Source organism: Rhyacophila brunnea, unplaced genomic scaffold, assembly GCF_057557595.1.
Source record: "Rhyacophila brunnea isolate RB1 unplaced genomic scaffold, BYU_Rbru_1.0 scaffold_14, whole genome shotgun sequence".
Taxonomy (NCBI): domain Eukaryota; kingdom Metazoa; phylum Arthropoda; class Insecta; order Trichoptera; family Rhyacophilidae; genus Rhyacophila; species Rhyacophila brunnea.
Window position 1 is genome coordinate 24,105,062 of NW_028232796.1, and position 17,858 is coordinate 24,122,919.

Consider the following 17,858-nt stretch of genomic DNA (forward strand, 5'->3'; position numbering starts at 1 on the left):
TAGTAATAACAACTTGAGCATGGAGATCAAACTTAACATCTGAGAAGCATTTAAATTATACAGAAAACTTGATCAACAATTAAAACACTTTAACCTTTTCTATGCCTTACGATATTACTATGGTAGTATCTGACAGGCCGTAGATTTTTACGACACATGTTGAATGTAGACTGAAGCTTGAAGATGTCACTGTGTGTTTAATTTTTAAGATTATGCAAATCAAACGACAGTGGCTAGTAATTCGAGTTTAAAGCCGGACGAGATAACTCGTGAAATTTCTATGTGCGGTCTGTCGATTATGGACTCATAGAGCGAGAAAACTCGCTGAAGGCAGAACCGGTTAAATGACAAACGAGATTGAGCAAAAACGCTATTGTAGAAACTTGTATTGCAAAATAGACAATGATGCAAAAACGTAGAAGTTATTTCCTATAACTTTAGAATACTTTATAATATAAATACAATTTTATAATAATCATATTGTTGTAATGTTTTCCAGCCAATACAAAGGACCAATGTAAGAATTTGAAACTAAAATCACAACACTTTTTGCAATATTAGGCTATTAAACATACATAATTTGAAAACACCTCAGATACATACCTACTAGATTTTTTTTCTTTTAGAATGTATGTTTCTGAGGTGATTTCAAATTATGTATATTCAATATAAATATGTTACATTCTCAAATCTTGTGAAATTATTCGTTTAATAAAAGAAATAGTTTATTAGGCTATTGTTTTAAAGTCGGTTACATCCATTTTTACTTTTCTTTGTTAATATTCTTGATTCCGATTCTTGTAAGTACTTTTTCATCAACGTTTAATAAATAGAATTAACTGGAGGTTGATTGCAAAGACGTTATGACTAACTTTAAACATGATTTTTTATTAATTTTAATGACGTTAAAGACATTTTATTTCGCTATTTGCTTTTTCGAATTGTTTACCTACTAAGATGCTTGCAAAAAATATTCTATTTGCATTCTTAAATGTGCTCAGCGGTTTTTTGCGATTATCTAAAAATAGCGGAATATGGAAGTTAACGATGTTGATATCACAGAGATATCTGAAAAGCATAATTTTTTGCGACTGCAACAATTTTACTTCACTCCATGGCCATCTTGTACTGTTCGATCAGTAAAATAATAATTTAAAAAAAAAACAGACAAGTTTCAAAAACACGTGTTTCTTATCATTGCACTGAGCTGGCTTTAACAATAATTTCAAATGCGTGTTCAATATAATATATTTTCATTTCAAGTAACAAAAAAATCCTATTTCGTATAGTAATTATTATGGGTTACGAAGTTACGGAGAGACACGCAACTTTATGACTCTATAATCACATCGAAATCCTGGAATAGTTTTCATTTTATTAATATGTATTTGAATGATCTTATATTATGCGTTACATAAAAAAAATCAAAAGCTAAACGGAATAACAATGAATGAAAAGGCTTATAGACATCAACAGAAAAATAACACATTATTTGCTGCGGATTGTTTCATCAATGATATGAAAATTGGATATGATAAGTTCCCGCACAGACATTTAACATTTGTTAATTTTTTTTTAATATTCAAAACATAATATTACACTTAGGAATAGGACTTCATACAAATACTGCTTAGTGCCAGTTATTTAAGGGGAAATTATTACATTTACGCCTTATCGTTTCGCGTTGTTTATTCTTGTAAGTTACGACAATTTGGCAAGCACAATTTTATTTTAAGATACCGTTACGTCTTCTCGGTAGGAATGCTACGGTATATAATTATATTCAGCAGGTATAAAATTACTACTACATAACCGGTGGCGAATATGGGGAATTTTATTAAGTATAAAAACCATCATCATATATGTAAAAATATTACATACAAGTGATTTTAGAAAATCAAACATAATTTCAACGATAAAACAAAAATAGTCACATTATGAAAAGAAAAACTTTGCAGGCACTGATCGGGAACTATAGCAAATTCTGCTTAAAATAATTGTTTTACCTACAGCTAATTAAAATATATGAATTTAATATCTTTAGTATTCTATATTATTATGATGGTAAAATATATCCAAACAGAATTTTTGGACTCATAATTTCAGACATGCTTCTTTTTCTAAATACGGTTGCGGAAAACATTAATTTAATACCGTTATAACTTTATTGAAACCGTCAATTTTAAAGCCGTTCTCTTTATAAACCGTTAATATTTATTTTATTTTGAAAATCACGTTAAGTTACGCAAATTAGGATATTTATTTGAGCTATAATCGATTATCGCCGACTGTGGGATAGACGAGTCTCGACTGTCGACGTTGAATTGTTTGACAGAAGAAAATAACATACAAAGCACATTGTATAGATTTAGTATATTATGTTACAAAAATTGCTGTCATGTTCGGGCTGTGAACAAATCATCTCTGATTATCGATGCTGAGATTAGAAGGGGGCGGGTTCTCTGGGGCGGGGGCGGGGTTGGCGTTGTCATCTTGCGGCGGCAAACTGGTTAGACAACTATCAGGTTGCGTTTGAGGGGGAGCATCTCCCGGGGTGTGTATCACAGGCGGCAAAGCAGATTCCGACACATTTTTATTTTCACTAGACGCAATGCTATCAGTCACCGGAAGCTCTTCAGTCTTTCCCGTTTCTGCAAAAATGGCGATAATTGATATTTGAATCCTACAGTTTCAAAAGATATTCACTCAAATTTTTATAGCTTCGAGAAAAAGTGTGAATATGACTATGGCTGGCTACCTCATTAACAATGCTTTGAAATATATTGTATGACAACATCTTCTTGGCTAAGCTTCTAGGCGCTGCTGTCTACTAAATGGGAGGAGCTTATTAGTTTATAATGGAATTCCGGGTAAAAATAGGCGGAGCATGTTAGTTCACAGTATTAACACGTAGCCAAAAAGATGTTGTCGTACAATAGATATGTAAGTCATCTACAATTTATTATTAGAAAACCTTCAAATTGGGAGTCGACATAATTTTAAACTGTTGGAATGTCATACATAAATGTATTGAGAAAACTTAAAACCTTATATTTGGAAATATACTATTAATTTTTACATTTCAAATAATTGTCTCGATGAACCAAAAATTGAGGACTAATAATAACGAGCATGTCAAACTCTTTGTATTATTATATTGATAAGAATCTTGAAACATTGTTAGTTGAATTGGCAGCCACATAAATGCAAATGCAAGGTTTATTGTTGAAGTATTGTATATTTCATAATTTGAATTTTTTATCGTATTTCGGTGCGGTCGATTTTGTATTCATTTCTTCTTTTGACCATGTCCAACCCTAATAAGAGATCATAATGGGCTTCCACAGAAAAGCGGTTTGTACTAACAGATTTTTGTTTTTACGAGAAATGGATATTAGCCACTTGCTCAACCTATTGGGTCCATACTCTGACTCCAAACACAAATTGAAAAACAATATGTATATTTATCAGACCCAGGATTCGAGCCCACAACATTATAAACTGACGTGTAAACCGCTTGGCCATCGTGGGACTGTCAATTTTGAATTAATGAGGTAATCAATATGGGTAAAATAACAAAGAAAATTTTATAGCTCACATTTCAACAAAAAAAATGTGTATACAAAGAGAACTGTCTAGTGTTCATAGTATCTGTCCAATGAAAGTTTTGCTAAAATGATTATTACCTTGAACAGAGTCGGTATTATTTACAAGATCTTTTTCAACCGGCAACTCCTTTGGGACGGGCGCCGGCTGCCGGACGATATCTGCAAAGCTGACCTTGGTGATATTGCAGCCAGTCAAATTACCCGTCTCCGGATAACCAGACGGGAAGGTGGTGGCGACGATCCTGTCATACTTCGGATCGCCAGCATCCCCCGCGGAAATGACAGCTGCCGAACTATCGGCGGCGTTTCGATTGCACTCGTCTTTGTCTTCGTCATTTAGGATGCTCAAATCGCTGCTGGAGTTCATGATGCTGTCGGGCAAACGGCACAGATTGGGCGTGTCGTCGTTGCCGTGGTCAAACGCGGCAAAGGACTGGCAGGTGAAGTCATTGGGGACCTTGGAAATGCCGGCCGTTTCTTGCAGGTTGTCGAAGTCAGCCCAGCCCGCTTGCACCTGTGCCTGGTCTTCATTGAAGCTACTCATCTCGCCCCACGCTGGAAATATGACAAATCGGCTCAATGAGAGAAATATACAGTGGTACAGTGGTAAAATCAAAACTACTACACTGAACTCGCCCACTTGACTCTACTGAATACTAATAACTTGGTAATATTAATAAATTCATAATCTTATTTAAATTTTTTAAAAACTTACGTGAAGAATTGTTTATTGAAAGATCGGCTGATGCTGCAGTTGATAGGTTCTCAAAATCTCTTTGAACCCAATCCAACCTGAAAACATAGACAACAATTAGATGCAAGAATTTTTTAACCGACCACAGTCGGCTAAAGAAACTGGAGAATGTAAAGACAATATTAGGTAAAGCAATTTATAACTAAGCCCACGGTATATTTTCAACAAAAGCATCGTGAAACATTTCACACGATACAATTAATTATACATATAACACACTAACTTCACTTGGCAAATATCACATACATGGAAAGTATAATATAATTTATTATTTATTGGTTATAGTACCATAAACAATCCTATGCAGTTACATATTCTACGAAATATTAAATAATACCAGTTCATTAGGAAGTAAAATGATTGCAATAATTATTAAGTCTACACAGTACAAAATATGTTAGATTTTATTAAAGTTGTTTCTTTGATATTATGTGAGAGGTTTTTATATTATAGGGAGTACATATTAATAATAATGGATCATTTTCACTGTACTACTTAAGCATTAATTATGATTTATTAGGCAAGAGTTTGGCGATTGGAAGTGAATCAAAATTGATTAGCATCATGCAGGGTTCATGATACTCACATATTTTCTGGTGATCGCCAGTTCTCTTGCAACTTCCACGCTTCTGATATTTGCGTAGCGAGTTTCACGCTTATATTAGTGTAATCGGTGGGTATGTTTGGATTCATTCTTTTCGCAAGAATGTTTTCCACTGTCAAACTGCAAAAAACGTCATGTAACCCAGAATGTACAAATTATTTATTGCAAACGCCTAAAAAATATCTATTTTATAGGCTGGCCGAATGGATTTCATCATTATAATATTTACTTATTTACTGGGTTGAATTTATCATTGTATGCAGTTTTAATAAGAGGCACAAAAAGAAGACCTTAAAAACATGATATTATTATATAAAATAATCACTTATATAATATAGCACCTCGTCTCCCATTGTCAGCAATTTTTCAAAAAATGTGATATTAATAATGTAGCATTCTTTATTGAAAATACATAACTCGGAAGTGTCAGAAATATACATATTGAAAAACCTTTTGCCGAGCTATAGACCCATTTGGCAGAATTATGGATTTTTTTCTAATACATACAATTCAAATTCAATCATCAATAAAAAATAAGGATAACACCATTGCAAAATTTGATTTACAGATGGTGTCATATTGGAAATTTTAATATGTATGCTTAACTGCCCGATACTGCTCCATATATGGGCAACAGTGATGCAGTATGGGACTAGCTATTTGGTAATGAATTTTTTCTTCCTCATCGTAACCCTTATGGCTGAATTGGTATTGTGACATTCTGGATCAGACTTCTCCAGTTTTCCCTTTCCCCCGCAAGTTGATGCGGTTGTTTTGTAAATTTCTTCACTTGGTCACTCCACCTCATCGATATTTGCCCTTCGCCCTTTTGCCCTCAGAACTAACCTTTCGAGTGAATTTAATATTACATGAAATTGTACATGTCAATCTGTTTTTAATTTCAAAATATCGACTTCTTAGGTGGAGCATATGACCACAACGACCTCCAAGAATTCCTGTCTTTTCACGCCAGTCTTGCCAGCATACCACAGCTTTGTCGTATATACCCTGTAGATATTATTTAGGGACCTCCACGATGTCAGAATCAAATTGGCTTGAAGAAAAGGCAGGCCAGATTTAGACTCTCTCGAGACATCTGTGTGGCTGAGCCAGGTCCAAAGTCACATCTTCACCTAAGATGCACCATCTGCTCTCTTATCGAGATGTTTCCGACAGTTATACCACCCGCACAATTGGGACTTTTCTAGTACGTATGTTTCTGCGAATTTTCCTGATAATGTATTTCCAATAATGTTTTTCGTGCAAACACAATTCAAGGCAATTCCATAGTACGACATGTATTTTCATAAATGCAGAATAGAAAAAACATTTATACATACATAACATGAGTTAGAGAGATAAATAAAGTAAACTCCCGATTATCCGGGATAGCATGGTACAGGACGATTAATCACAGATAATTCGAACATTTCTGTGTGTTTTTAAGAATTTTATAATATCAGTACAAATTATCCCAAGAGTTATATTCGATTGTCCATTGATCAATGTACTCCAATAGTGTTAAGTCAGTGCCGAGTTCTAACTAATGCGATCAATAATTTGTTCTTCACTTGCATCCTCTTTTTCCGGTTGATTGACATATTATCTACTTAATGATATTTCTATCACCCATCAATTTTAAGTCTTAATGTTGATTCTTTCAATATTAACATGTGTTTTGGTCATATAATAAATATAACTTTTTGAAGCTGATAATTTCAAAGTCCAACAAGTTCCATTGTTTTGATATAATTGCAAAAAACTGTCAACGCAAATTTAAAACTGCAAATAGAATATTAAATTAAACTTAAATTAAAACAATTATAAGGCCAGTGGTCTCTTATGGCTGTGAGACATGATGCTTAACTCAAAACGAGGAAAACAAATTAGCTGTCTTCGAGCGCAAAATACTCCGCAAAATCTTTGGACCCACGTTGGAAAATGGGAACTTCAGAATAAAAATGAACCACGAGTTGGAAGAGCTGATTGAACAGCAAACAATCATAAGATACTGTAAGTCCCAAAGACTACGATGGGCGGGACATGTGGAGAGAATGCCTGAAGTTAAAGCGCCAAGGATCATGACGAAGTGGCTACCCCAACGGAAGAGACCCAGAGGCCGTCCAAGAAGGAGATGGGCTGACGCCGTAGAAGTGGACTGGCTTCATATAGGAAGACCCGGTAACTGGTGAAGTGTGGCGAGAGACCGGAGTGAGTGGAGAGCGGTTGTGGAGGAGCCCAAATGCCACCCCGGGATGTAGCGCCGTGGAAGAGAAGAGAAATAGAATATTTTCTTTTTCAAAAACTTTAGTCAACAATTAAAAAAGGCGTATAGCGAAATAAAATATACCTAACGTCATTAAAGAAAATAAAAAATTAGTCATTGAATATAAAAAATTACAGATGATGAATACAAACGATTTTGCAATAAACCTCCGGTTTATGCATAATATGATGGAAAAGTAGTAGACATGGAAATATTAAAAAAAGAAGAAATGAACATTACCAACTTTGCAACTGAAACCTCATTTAAATGTACTTTGTAGTTGAGGTAATAATTTTACACTAAAAGCAATACATAAAATAAACAAACATATTATGTGTAGAGATAATAATCTTCCCGTTCAATCAAAGCTCTAATTAAATATACTCGTTACTTCCTCAGAAAACAAAACAGGAGTGACTACAGATGAAACTACGTACTGTTTCAAGCATCACACACGCATAATATGCATCTTTCATAAAAATATTAAAACCTTGTTCATTTCAAGCACACGTAATACGCAAAACGAATAATCAGCACCCAGGTAATCAAGAGTTTACTCTGTGTACAAACATTATGTCGGTCACGATGTGGACGGAGAATAAAATGCAGTATTTACTCTTTGATATTGGCGTGCGTCCATTCATCCGTGGTGTCGTTGAAACAGTCTCCGATGGATCCCGCGTGATTCTCGCACATGGCTTCGAAATCATCCTTTGTGTCAGTTGTATCATTCATCATGTCACTGAAAATATATAATACACATGCGTCATTTAGATTTCAACTCCGATAACTTTAACGCCGCTTTGAAAAAACTGGGGAGAATGGGTCAATAAAATCGGAGGGATCGGCTTTATTTATTTTATATAACATTGTATACTTTACTATTAAGTCATGCAAGTCAACTTCTTTGGAAAACAATGAATACCAGACATAAAGCTTGAAATTTTATTACTACGGCAATTAAGGGATTTCTGAGTGTGGTATAACTGGTAGCCACTGAATTGTAATGTTTTGTAAATTGGCATATTGAAATATGGCGGCATTGTATATCAATGGTGAAGGTACGCTGTTAACCTGGCACTCGCGGGCTATTGTAGTATGACGAATTCACTCTCCGCGGTGACGGTTTTTGTTTAATTTAACTTCTGTGTTTCATAATAAAAATGGTAATAAAAAATGAGTTTTATGGCTCTTTAGGCGCCTAGACATGTTCAGATTATTTTACAACATTAAAAAACTGTAATAAATCAGTCATAATGTCAAAAATATCCGAAGAAATTAATTCTATACAAAGACTCACCATTTAGAAGATTTCCGCCATTTTGTTTTATGTATATGGAGCACTGCAAGGCTTGTATTTTGTTATTCGTCACGCTCGTGCTTGACGCGAGTATAGAAACACTTCACAAATGGTAATAAAATCACACATAATGTTTTTTCCCTGAGTAGGGTCGTAAATATAGCACAATAATTTTAGACTAAACAAACTTTTAGGCAGACACTTAAACAGCTATTAAATATTATTACTGAGTTACATATTTATTTTTACTTTTCACATTTAAAATTGTTTTGAAGAGTGGTAGATTTTATAACACGGACTGAGACATAAAGCCACATTGCAAATACAACACATATATCTAGATAGAGATGTTTTTTTTTTATTAATTTTTGAATTTCCGCACACATGACAGCGTCTTCTGGGCTTTTTATTATTTGCCGTGGGCGGAATGTGTTCCGGCAAATGATCTGTTAAAGTTCTAGGTAACAACCTCAATGGATTTTCACTAGTCGATGGTCTGGGTTGTGGAGTTTTCGTGATTTTCACAGCGTACTTAGCAACTAATTGTTTTATCACGACTAACTGAAATTCTCCTAAAGTTTTTTTACTACCAGTAACAGATTTATACATATAGAATGAATTCAATAAATAGAGGTCAATCATGTGAAATGCTACTTTTTTGTACCATTTCACAGATTTCCTCATGCACGACAAGCTGCTGAGCATCATGTCGGCCTTGTCGACAGTCCCCATATTTTTATTATACTCTAAGATGCACTTTGGCTTCATAATGGGTTCTCCAGTTCTAAAATTAGTTTTACCGGTTGGACCGAAGGAGTCATCGTGCATGGTTGTAAGCATGTGGACATCTCTTCTGTCACACCATTTGAGAGCCAACAGTGGGCTTTTTGACTTTGCCTCTGTCTCCCCCTTTTTCAGCTTTTTGAAGCATGGCATTTCTTTGCGATTCTTACGTACAGTCCCACAAGCATTGGTTTTATTTTCATGGAGGTGTTTGAATAACTGTGGACCGGTGTACCAGTTATCGCACCACAACGAATGCCCTTTGCCCAGATACTCGGTCAGCAGCGTTGTCACAACAGCTCCGGAAATTCCAAAGTTTTGGCTATCCACTATGTCTGTCCCGTCACCACAATAAATAATAAAATCTAAAATATAACCCGTCATAACGTCACACAGCACGAACATTTTGATACCGAAACGATGACGCTTCGATGGAATAAATTGTTTAAAAATAAGTCTTCCTTTAAAAACAATAATGCTCTCATCGATACAGAGATTTTGATGCGGAATCATCGTGTCTTTGAAAATTTTGCGTGTATGCTCTAAAAGTAACCTAATTTTATTTAGTCTATCTGAGGTAACACTTGTTGGATCGGAAAAATGGAGCATTTGGAGCAATAACTCATATCGGTCTCTAGGCATTGTCTGACCGAAAATGGGTGCACTTAAAAAACAATCCGTACTCCAGTGTTCTTCTAGTGACAAATGTTTGTTTCGTGTCATGAGCATTGACACCGCAAAAAATGCATATAATTCTGATACAGTTGTATCGATCCAATTATGAGAACGTGATTTTGGTCCAAGTTCTTGAGTATTATATTGATAGTGAAAAAAAATGTTTGTTTGTTGGACTACCTTCAACATTATATCACGGTTTAAAAAATGTTCAAAAAAAAGACACTCAGGCGAAGTCTCAGTCAAATCGCTGTTTGCTATGCCGGATTGAAAATCATCAAACTCATACACGATCGGGACATGGGGTCCGGATGTCCATGTTCTCAAGTGTTCAATTGGCTCTTCTGATATATCTACATCACTGAGGTCAGATGGTTCCAATTCTTCTTCAGACATTTCGTAATCGGAGTCCAATTCCTCACTTAAACCAGCCATATTGAAGTTTGAAAAAAGTTTTCAACCAAACACTCACACGATAACAAAGGTAAAATAGTCCAAAAAAATATAGTCAAAACACCTTATAACAGTTTAATACACATGAATGGAATAGTTAAAAACACATAAACAATAACACAGACAAAATATTTATAAATATTATAATAGTATTCACACAATACAATAGATCGCGTAAAATACGTAATATTTTGTACGGAAAAACGACAAGAGCGATTCCTTGCACAGTCCTCTCACAACAGTGATATTACGCATACTGCGCAAACGCAGTAAAGTGGCGCGATGTTTCAAGCCAAAATTAAATGAGCGTAGATTGACGGCCTGTCGAAGGCATGTCAAACATCGAAGTTTTAGTATTGTAACATAATTTATTTGACAATATTATATATATGTCACCGTTGGTAATGAAATAAGGCAAATTATGGTAGAGATTTCAAAATCATGCGTCATGTATATTCTACATAATCGACCGGCGCATTTTTGCGTACAACATTGGCGACAGAAGCGCTGTAGCCCCGTAGTTTTGCGCAATTTCGCGTACTACTTTCGTGACAGAAGCGGGCGCCGGGTTAAGATCCGACATAAATCGTGCACACTAAATTTTAACAGTCATGTGTATTTGTTTTCATTGAACTAAGACTACAATTTACAGATGGTGTTGGTTAGATGTTTAAATTTAATTAAACCCTGCAAAAACCAAGCCATAATAGATAATAGTCAAAAAATACTTGTCAATCTATAAAATATCTAAAATTATGCCATTAAATCATACATCATTTTGGATATTTTATCTATTATGGTTCAAATTCTAATGGATTTAGTCTTGTACTATTCCATTTGAGTCATTTTTGCAACCCGGGTTTTGCCTTTCGGCATCTTCAGGCGCTATGTGCACTCACGAAAAGGCAAATATACACTGACAACCAATGTATTAAATGAAATTAAAGCTGAAAAGTACTCACTCTGACACATCATATGTATCATTATCATTGAAGTTCACATCGTGCGGGTGGGAGAGTGAATTTTCCATGTAGTTTGAGTGTTCCTGCAACCGAAAAAATACAATTTCTTCAGCTTATGTGAAATCCATATTGTCTGACCATCGTGTAAAACTCGTAAATCTCATTTTAATTGGTTAATAATTTTATTATTAGTAATTATATACCTCTGTGTAAGATTTTTGCAGTCTTAAACAGTTAAATTAATCCATATAGCGGACAAACATGCAAACCAGCGCCAATTATTCCAATGTGCCCACTGCATTGGAATGCATCATGTGTGGATAATCGAATTAGTATTACTTACCTCCTCCCACAGAGCAACTGAAATCCGACGGAACTGAAACTAAAATTCCAACCAGTATCTAGCTAATGTATTTCAATGGCGGCTCGCTGACGCCGAGACTAGTATCTCTCAGTTTCAAAACGGTCGCGAAGAAACGCGACATGCTAGTCACGCGGTCTCTCAAGTTTTCAGTCACTGTAAAACAGTGGTACCAATGTCAGTAGATTCGGTGAAAAATCATACTTTCTTACCAAAATTGGTAGCACTGCGAAACAAGCGTCATGCTATAAAAACCATAACAACCCAAGACGTCAAAAGTACAAGATAAGCAAAAATTGAAATAACCCAATTGTATTTGAGTAAACGCAGCAGTGTGCGTGTTGTCAGTTTTTGTACAAATCAGCTGATGGTCCAGTTTGACAGTGTGAGGTTATGTGATTATTATTTCAAGTGGGTTTCAGTAGCGCCGTGTGCGAAGCATCACATTGGTCAGTTTATGAGTTCCATCACCAACCAGTTCCGTCGGACTTCAGTTGCGCTGTGGGAGGAGGGTCTTACCTTCATTTTTGAAAAAGAAATTAAGAGAGTTTTTACTGTCCCCTGGGAAGAATTGTATTTGGATTTACAAGGTTTAGAAGATAGACTGACGTTATCTATAAATATATATGACGTGTTTAAAATTCTTGATGTATCGCGATTAAGCCATCAAACATGGGCAAAATTATATTCTATCGGCTCTACAATCCAATAAGAATTTCGGCCGCCTCACGGAGAGTTCTTAAAAGAATTTAAAAAATGAAAAATGGATGCTAGTCGTTTGCCCAAACTTTTAAGTCCATGCTCTGGATTGACACATTTGCTAGACTCAGAATTCGACTCTGAGACCCACGACTCCACAAGTGGATATGTTAAAACCTAAGTCATTTTAGGAGCCTGAAAAACTATATGCCTATTATACATTGCAATGATTACAAGTAAAAATACCTCGAGAATTTCCTGGGAAGTCACATTTACCGTAGATGGATGATGGCCGCCCTGTAACAGAAATATGTGTAACTATTACCATTCATATATTTGGGATAAAACAAAATCTCAAGTGCTGAACGCAGGTGTGAATTAATGACCCTTATTGCAATGTTGGTTGAATTTATTTTTCAACCCCATTCATGTGTTCATGAATGTAACTTAAAAAAATGAAACTTGTGTGAGCAGAAAACACGGACCCAAATGGAAATGTGCAGGTCGTTTATGAGGGTCCTTTTATTTTTGGTATGCCATGTCCACTTAAAACATATTATGTCAATGGTCATTACATTCATCAACATGCACAAAACTACGCTCTTCTTCGAAATTACCATTTTCGGTGCAAATGGTACAAATATGAGAATGTGGACCTCCAGAGTCAAACAGACTTTTTAGGAACAATGGCTGCGATCCCACTGTGATTGGGAATTCAAGCACACTTTGAAAAATTTGAGTAAGTCACAGGATTTGAACCTGTGACTCTGCTTTGGCTGGCGATTACATGGTGGAACTCTATCATAATGGTTTTGAAACAAAGTAATTTTTGTTAATTCTACTTTAACTGAGTCACTGATTATAGTTGACCGTTCTGAAGATGGGTTTATAACCTGAAGCAACTGTCAAATTAAATTCACGGCTGATGAGATACACCGACAATTTATTGTTTTATTTTAATTTCGGAAAATGCTCGTTATAATGCGACAGGTGTTATATGAGGCGAGGCAGAAGTGCTAATGTCGCTATTTGAGCATTGCGAGCTACTAGTTCTTCAAACCGCTGCACCTCAAGTTATGTTTGTTGGTCACAACTCACTGATTACTTTGGGTTTCATCACATCCTTTCATATGGACATCATGACTTTTGAAAAAGAATTGCTTTTCAGTAAGTTATTCAGCATCGAATCAATTGCACATCTCTATAATGTAGTATTTAAGCTCACTAAGCATGTGTCGTGGATGGCGTTGACCTTATCCAATTTTTCCATAACTAATTCTGTCCAAGAGTTTTTCGCATCGTCTGGAACGAGTTGGGCAATATCGGGTGATGACTTGACACATTCTTGCACATGATTGGCTATCTGAATCAGGTGACCCATGTAACCGTTGCGGGGCTTTTTTTCACTTCTGCAATTTCAAAAAAAAAAATATAATATGTAATAGTCATGTGGTAATAAAGATATATGAACATATACAACAACAATATATGAGCTGAATAGTTATTACGGATTAAAACATCTCGGCTGCGGTTATAGCAATCGTCTACGGCAAAGCTTCCTAACTTTCAAAAGGTGTGATGCAGTATACGAGCATGCCACGAATAATTGGTGAGTGTACCACAAAGTGTAAGAAGTTTCATTCCAAATTTGTAAATTGATCTAACACAATGATTAGGTATTTAGTTTCTTAAAATACAAATCAACAAAATATGTATCACTGTGCATTTTGGCGAATTGTAAAATATTGGAATATTGTAGAGGCGTAACCAATTGACGTCAAGTTGTTATTGGAATCTTTTGCCTGGCGAATATTTTCGCAGACATCTACTTAAATCAGGCCTGGGATAAACTTTTTGGATGAAGGGCCACATTAGAAATATAAAATGAACAGCGGGCCGCAAGTAAAATACCATTTTTAGACATACATTATTTATTTTCATGTAATTGTAAAATATTGGGAATATTGTAGAGGCGTAACCAATTGACGTCAAGTTGTTATTGGAATCTTTTGCCTGGCGAATATTTTCGCAGACATCTACTTAAATCAGGCCTGGGATAAACTTTTTGGATGAAGGGCCACATTAGAAATATAAAATGAACAGCGGGCCGCCGCAAGTAAAATACCATTTTTAGACATTATTTATTTTCATGGAAAAGGAATTTTCACATAAAAAAAATAAATAGCCAACAATTTAATGAGAAGAACTTTTTAAATTTCAGGTGTTAAGGAGATTGCTTGTAAATGTTCATCGGTGACGCTTGATCGTAAAGAGTTTTTATTGATATTCATAATTAAAAATCTTTGTTCACATAATATGTAGGTTGATCCAAAAATAACCTACATTTTTCTAGGAGAATCTTTAAGTTGTCCGAATTAAATGTTTTTGTCTTTGGATTATAAATTATATTTCTTATAGAGATAATGTAAAAATTACTTACTGGTCTTTATCATTTTCATTCCACGCATTAACAATCCTCTGCATTATTCCACAGTCCACTAGTATCTGGAAAAGAAAAAATGGCATTCAAAATGTGATTCACATTAATTAAAGGGCCCGTATGAGAGCGCCAAATTCAGTTGTGAAACATGTTATCCAGGCCAGTCCCTTGTGCATTGGACTGTGAGGGCCGTCAGAAATTAAATACCACAAGTATACCATTTTATGGTGGTTAAGGCGCCATGATGGATGGTGGGTATAATGCAGTACATATTTTGGCTTAGAACAAAACAACCCAATGTAAGAAATCGCAACGATTATGATCTGTGGGGCACATTATTGGAAAATATAAGAGACTATAGAGATAGTATATGAAATTATCACTGCTAGCTTACATTAATATTATGTAGTAGATTCGAATGAGTGTAAAACGCTTGGTTTAGGCAGGGTTTAAGTGAATTTTAAAAACTAACCAAAACCATCTGCAATTTGTATTTTTAGTTCAATAAATAGAAATAAGTATGAGTGACAAAGTTCAGTGTGCAATATTTATGTCGGATCTCCAAAGCCTACCTCCACTGTTTGCCACTAACAGCAAAAGATTATTCTATATACCTGGTGTTAAAATATAGCATTCTAATTTAAAAAAATTTGTAACCATACCAACAAAGGGTTTTATATAATAAATGCTGTTTTCCAACGCTTTTTGTAATTACTGGGGACATAAATTACTATAGGATGAATTGAAGCATTATATCACAGTTGATGTAACGTTTACTGAAATAAATACATTGACAACGGGACTACAGTGATAAGACTTTCGCTGATTTTCTTTCTTGATTCCAATAGGAATGCACAAAAAACTATCAAATGTATAAAATCCTGTCTGCCAAAAGTTGGCAAGTATGACTGTTTCTTAATAAATAATCTGTGTGTAATAAATAAATAAATTATAGTCGCTTTCATCCTTATTTTTCCCTACTACCTCAAATCCCCAGTTATTGTCGCAAGTCCAGGCGACCAGCAGTCACAGGTCATCAGTCCCATGAGCGTGTCCAATGTAACCGTCGCGGAAATGATAATTCTATCCGAGTCTTCGTGCAAACTCCGTTAATCAAACCATCTGTGTCCGTGTTACCGGCACATGGTGTCTCATCATTTATCATATCATTCATCAAAATTATACCGTGCGAGTGCTTACTAGGGTGTGAGAGCATACACCAGGCACCAGCTTCAGTCACGACAGCTGAACATCAATAAGGTCAGTGCCTGGACTAACTCCCGTGTAACCCCCCTCCCACACGCATCCACACCCACCATCACAATCATTCCACCACTCAATTACAGTCCACTATGAAAAGCGCACCCATAATCTTTTGTGTATAATTCTTAGATAATGTGGGCTATTTATTAAACATAATGAAATATGTACTAGAATATACTCCAATCTATTATATTAAAAAAAGCCAGAATTCAAATAGGTTTAGGCTAACACTGATTTTATAAAAGATGTCAAACATTAAAATTGCCATAAATCCATAACATGTTTTTGAGACTTACAAGCTTTTGACAGTAGCCTTCCCACGAAAGGATCTGGTCGGTGGATCTTTATAAAAAAATATATATGAATATGAATGTATTAAAATTAGGTAATTTAAAAATATATTTACATGTTTCCTGTACGTGTCCCGCTGTGTCTGCGTATTAAAAGCTTTATTGATAAAACATTCCACATAGTCATGCAAGAAGTTGTTCCACTTGTACTCGAGGAACATGTCCAACAGAAGATTGATGAAGTTGTTGTGGATGAGGGCCTCTGAGACCTCGCAAGTGTCCGTGTCCACCAGGACTGTGAGGAATTGCACCACAGTCAGCCTCGCAAGCCCCACATGCCGGCCCGGACTTTTGTTTTGGTACATCTGGAAAAACCAGCGATTTTCTTAGTATGTGTACTACAATAGGAGATGTCAAAGTAAACCTTCTCTAGAAGACGGATCCTATCAAGGCCGACTATATTCAAGTTGAGCCACTGAATTGCAAATTACGATGGTAGTTAATCTTCGAATGTATTGCAGCTCATAGTAATGATATATAGAGAACGGCAATTGTTCGGCAAAATGAATCTGTGTTTCTTGCATATAACCCATAGTAGAACCTCGATTTTATTATTATCAACTTAATGAAACGTTATGCCATCGTGTTGCTTCTCAGTACGGCTACCAAATTTAAACACAACATAGTTAACAATATGTTCTACTAAAATAAATAAAAATAATTACCACTAACTTCATATTTACATATATTTATAACACATGCTTGCAGTTGTTTTTAAATGACTGTAATCAGTCAAATCAAAATCAGTCATTTAAAAATTTTAATATTTTTCCCCCGTACAGTTTATGTTTCGTAATTCGAATTTTTTATCGATTTTCGGTCCCGTGGAATTCGTATTAACAAGGTTTTACCAATGGCGGCTAGCCTTTTAGGTCAAATGGTCATTGACCCTTCAAAAATATCTATACAATGTCAATTATAATTATTACTAGCGAGACAGGCTGGCGAAGATCAACTAATAATATGTAATTTGTATAGAGGGTCACATGTATAGCTAGTGGTATGTCTTGATATATTATTATTTGTATGCATTGCACCAATATTTGAAGTGGTAAGAAGATGAAATAAAATATGCAGAATGTTAGATTAGATACCGTAGGTTGTATTAATGGATCTGTCATCAGCTGTTTGAAGTGCGGCAGCCAGGGCAAAATGAATGCAGCGATTCTGTGAATTTCAGCTTGGTACGCGATGCGGTAGTCTGGTTGCCTGAGGAAAAACAAGATATATGTTACAATACTGAATATATGCTAGTCTATAATCGATTGTGGAAATATCCTGGTGATTATTGTAATGTTCATCTATGTTAAGTCCATTGTAAAGTTAGTGTTCCTGTACAG

General features: G+C 35.3%; 1 protein-coding gene across 2 annotated transcripts in view; it reads right to left on the reverse strand.

The window, feature by feature from the left end:
• Positions 1 to 778: 778 nt before the first annotated feature.
• Positions 779 to 17,858, reverse strand: part of fmt (phosphatase 6 regulatory subunit 1-like protein fmt) — a 28,356-nt gene continuing 11,276 nt past the window's right edge. Inside the window, exons 8-18 of one of the 2 annotated variants that reach the window (XM_085942076.1) lie at positions 17,613 to 17,727; positions 16,575 to 16,823; positions 14,906 to 14,970; positions 13,691 to 13,874; positions 12,712 to 12,762; positions 11,406 to 11,488; positions 7,849 to 7,974; positions 4,949 to 5,086; positions 4,324 to 4,400; positions 3,687 to 4,163; positions 779 to 2,651 (exon numbers count right to left, since the gene is read on the reverse strand). In XM_085942076.1, the coding sequence (XP_085798202.1) occupies positions 2,419 to 2,651; positions 3,687 to 4,163; positions 4,324 to 4,400; positions 4,949 to 5,086; positions 7,849 to 7,974; positions 11,406 to 11,488; positions 12,712 to 12,762; positions 13,691 to 13,874; positions 14,906 to 14,970; positions 16,575 to 16,823; positions 17,613 to 17,727 (1,798 nt within the window). In that variant the 3' untranslated portion in view covers positions 779 to 2,418. The remainder of the gene's footprint in view (positions 2,652 to 3,686; positions 4,164 to 4,323; positions 4,401 to 4,948; positions 5,087 to 7,848; positions 7,975 to 11,405; positions 11,489 to 12,711; positions 12,763 to 13,690; positions 13,875 to 14,905; positions 14,971 to 16,574; positions 16,824 to 17,612; positions 17,728 to 17,858) is intronic. The other variant, XM_085942077.1, reaches the window with a different exon arrangement.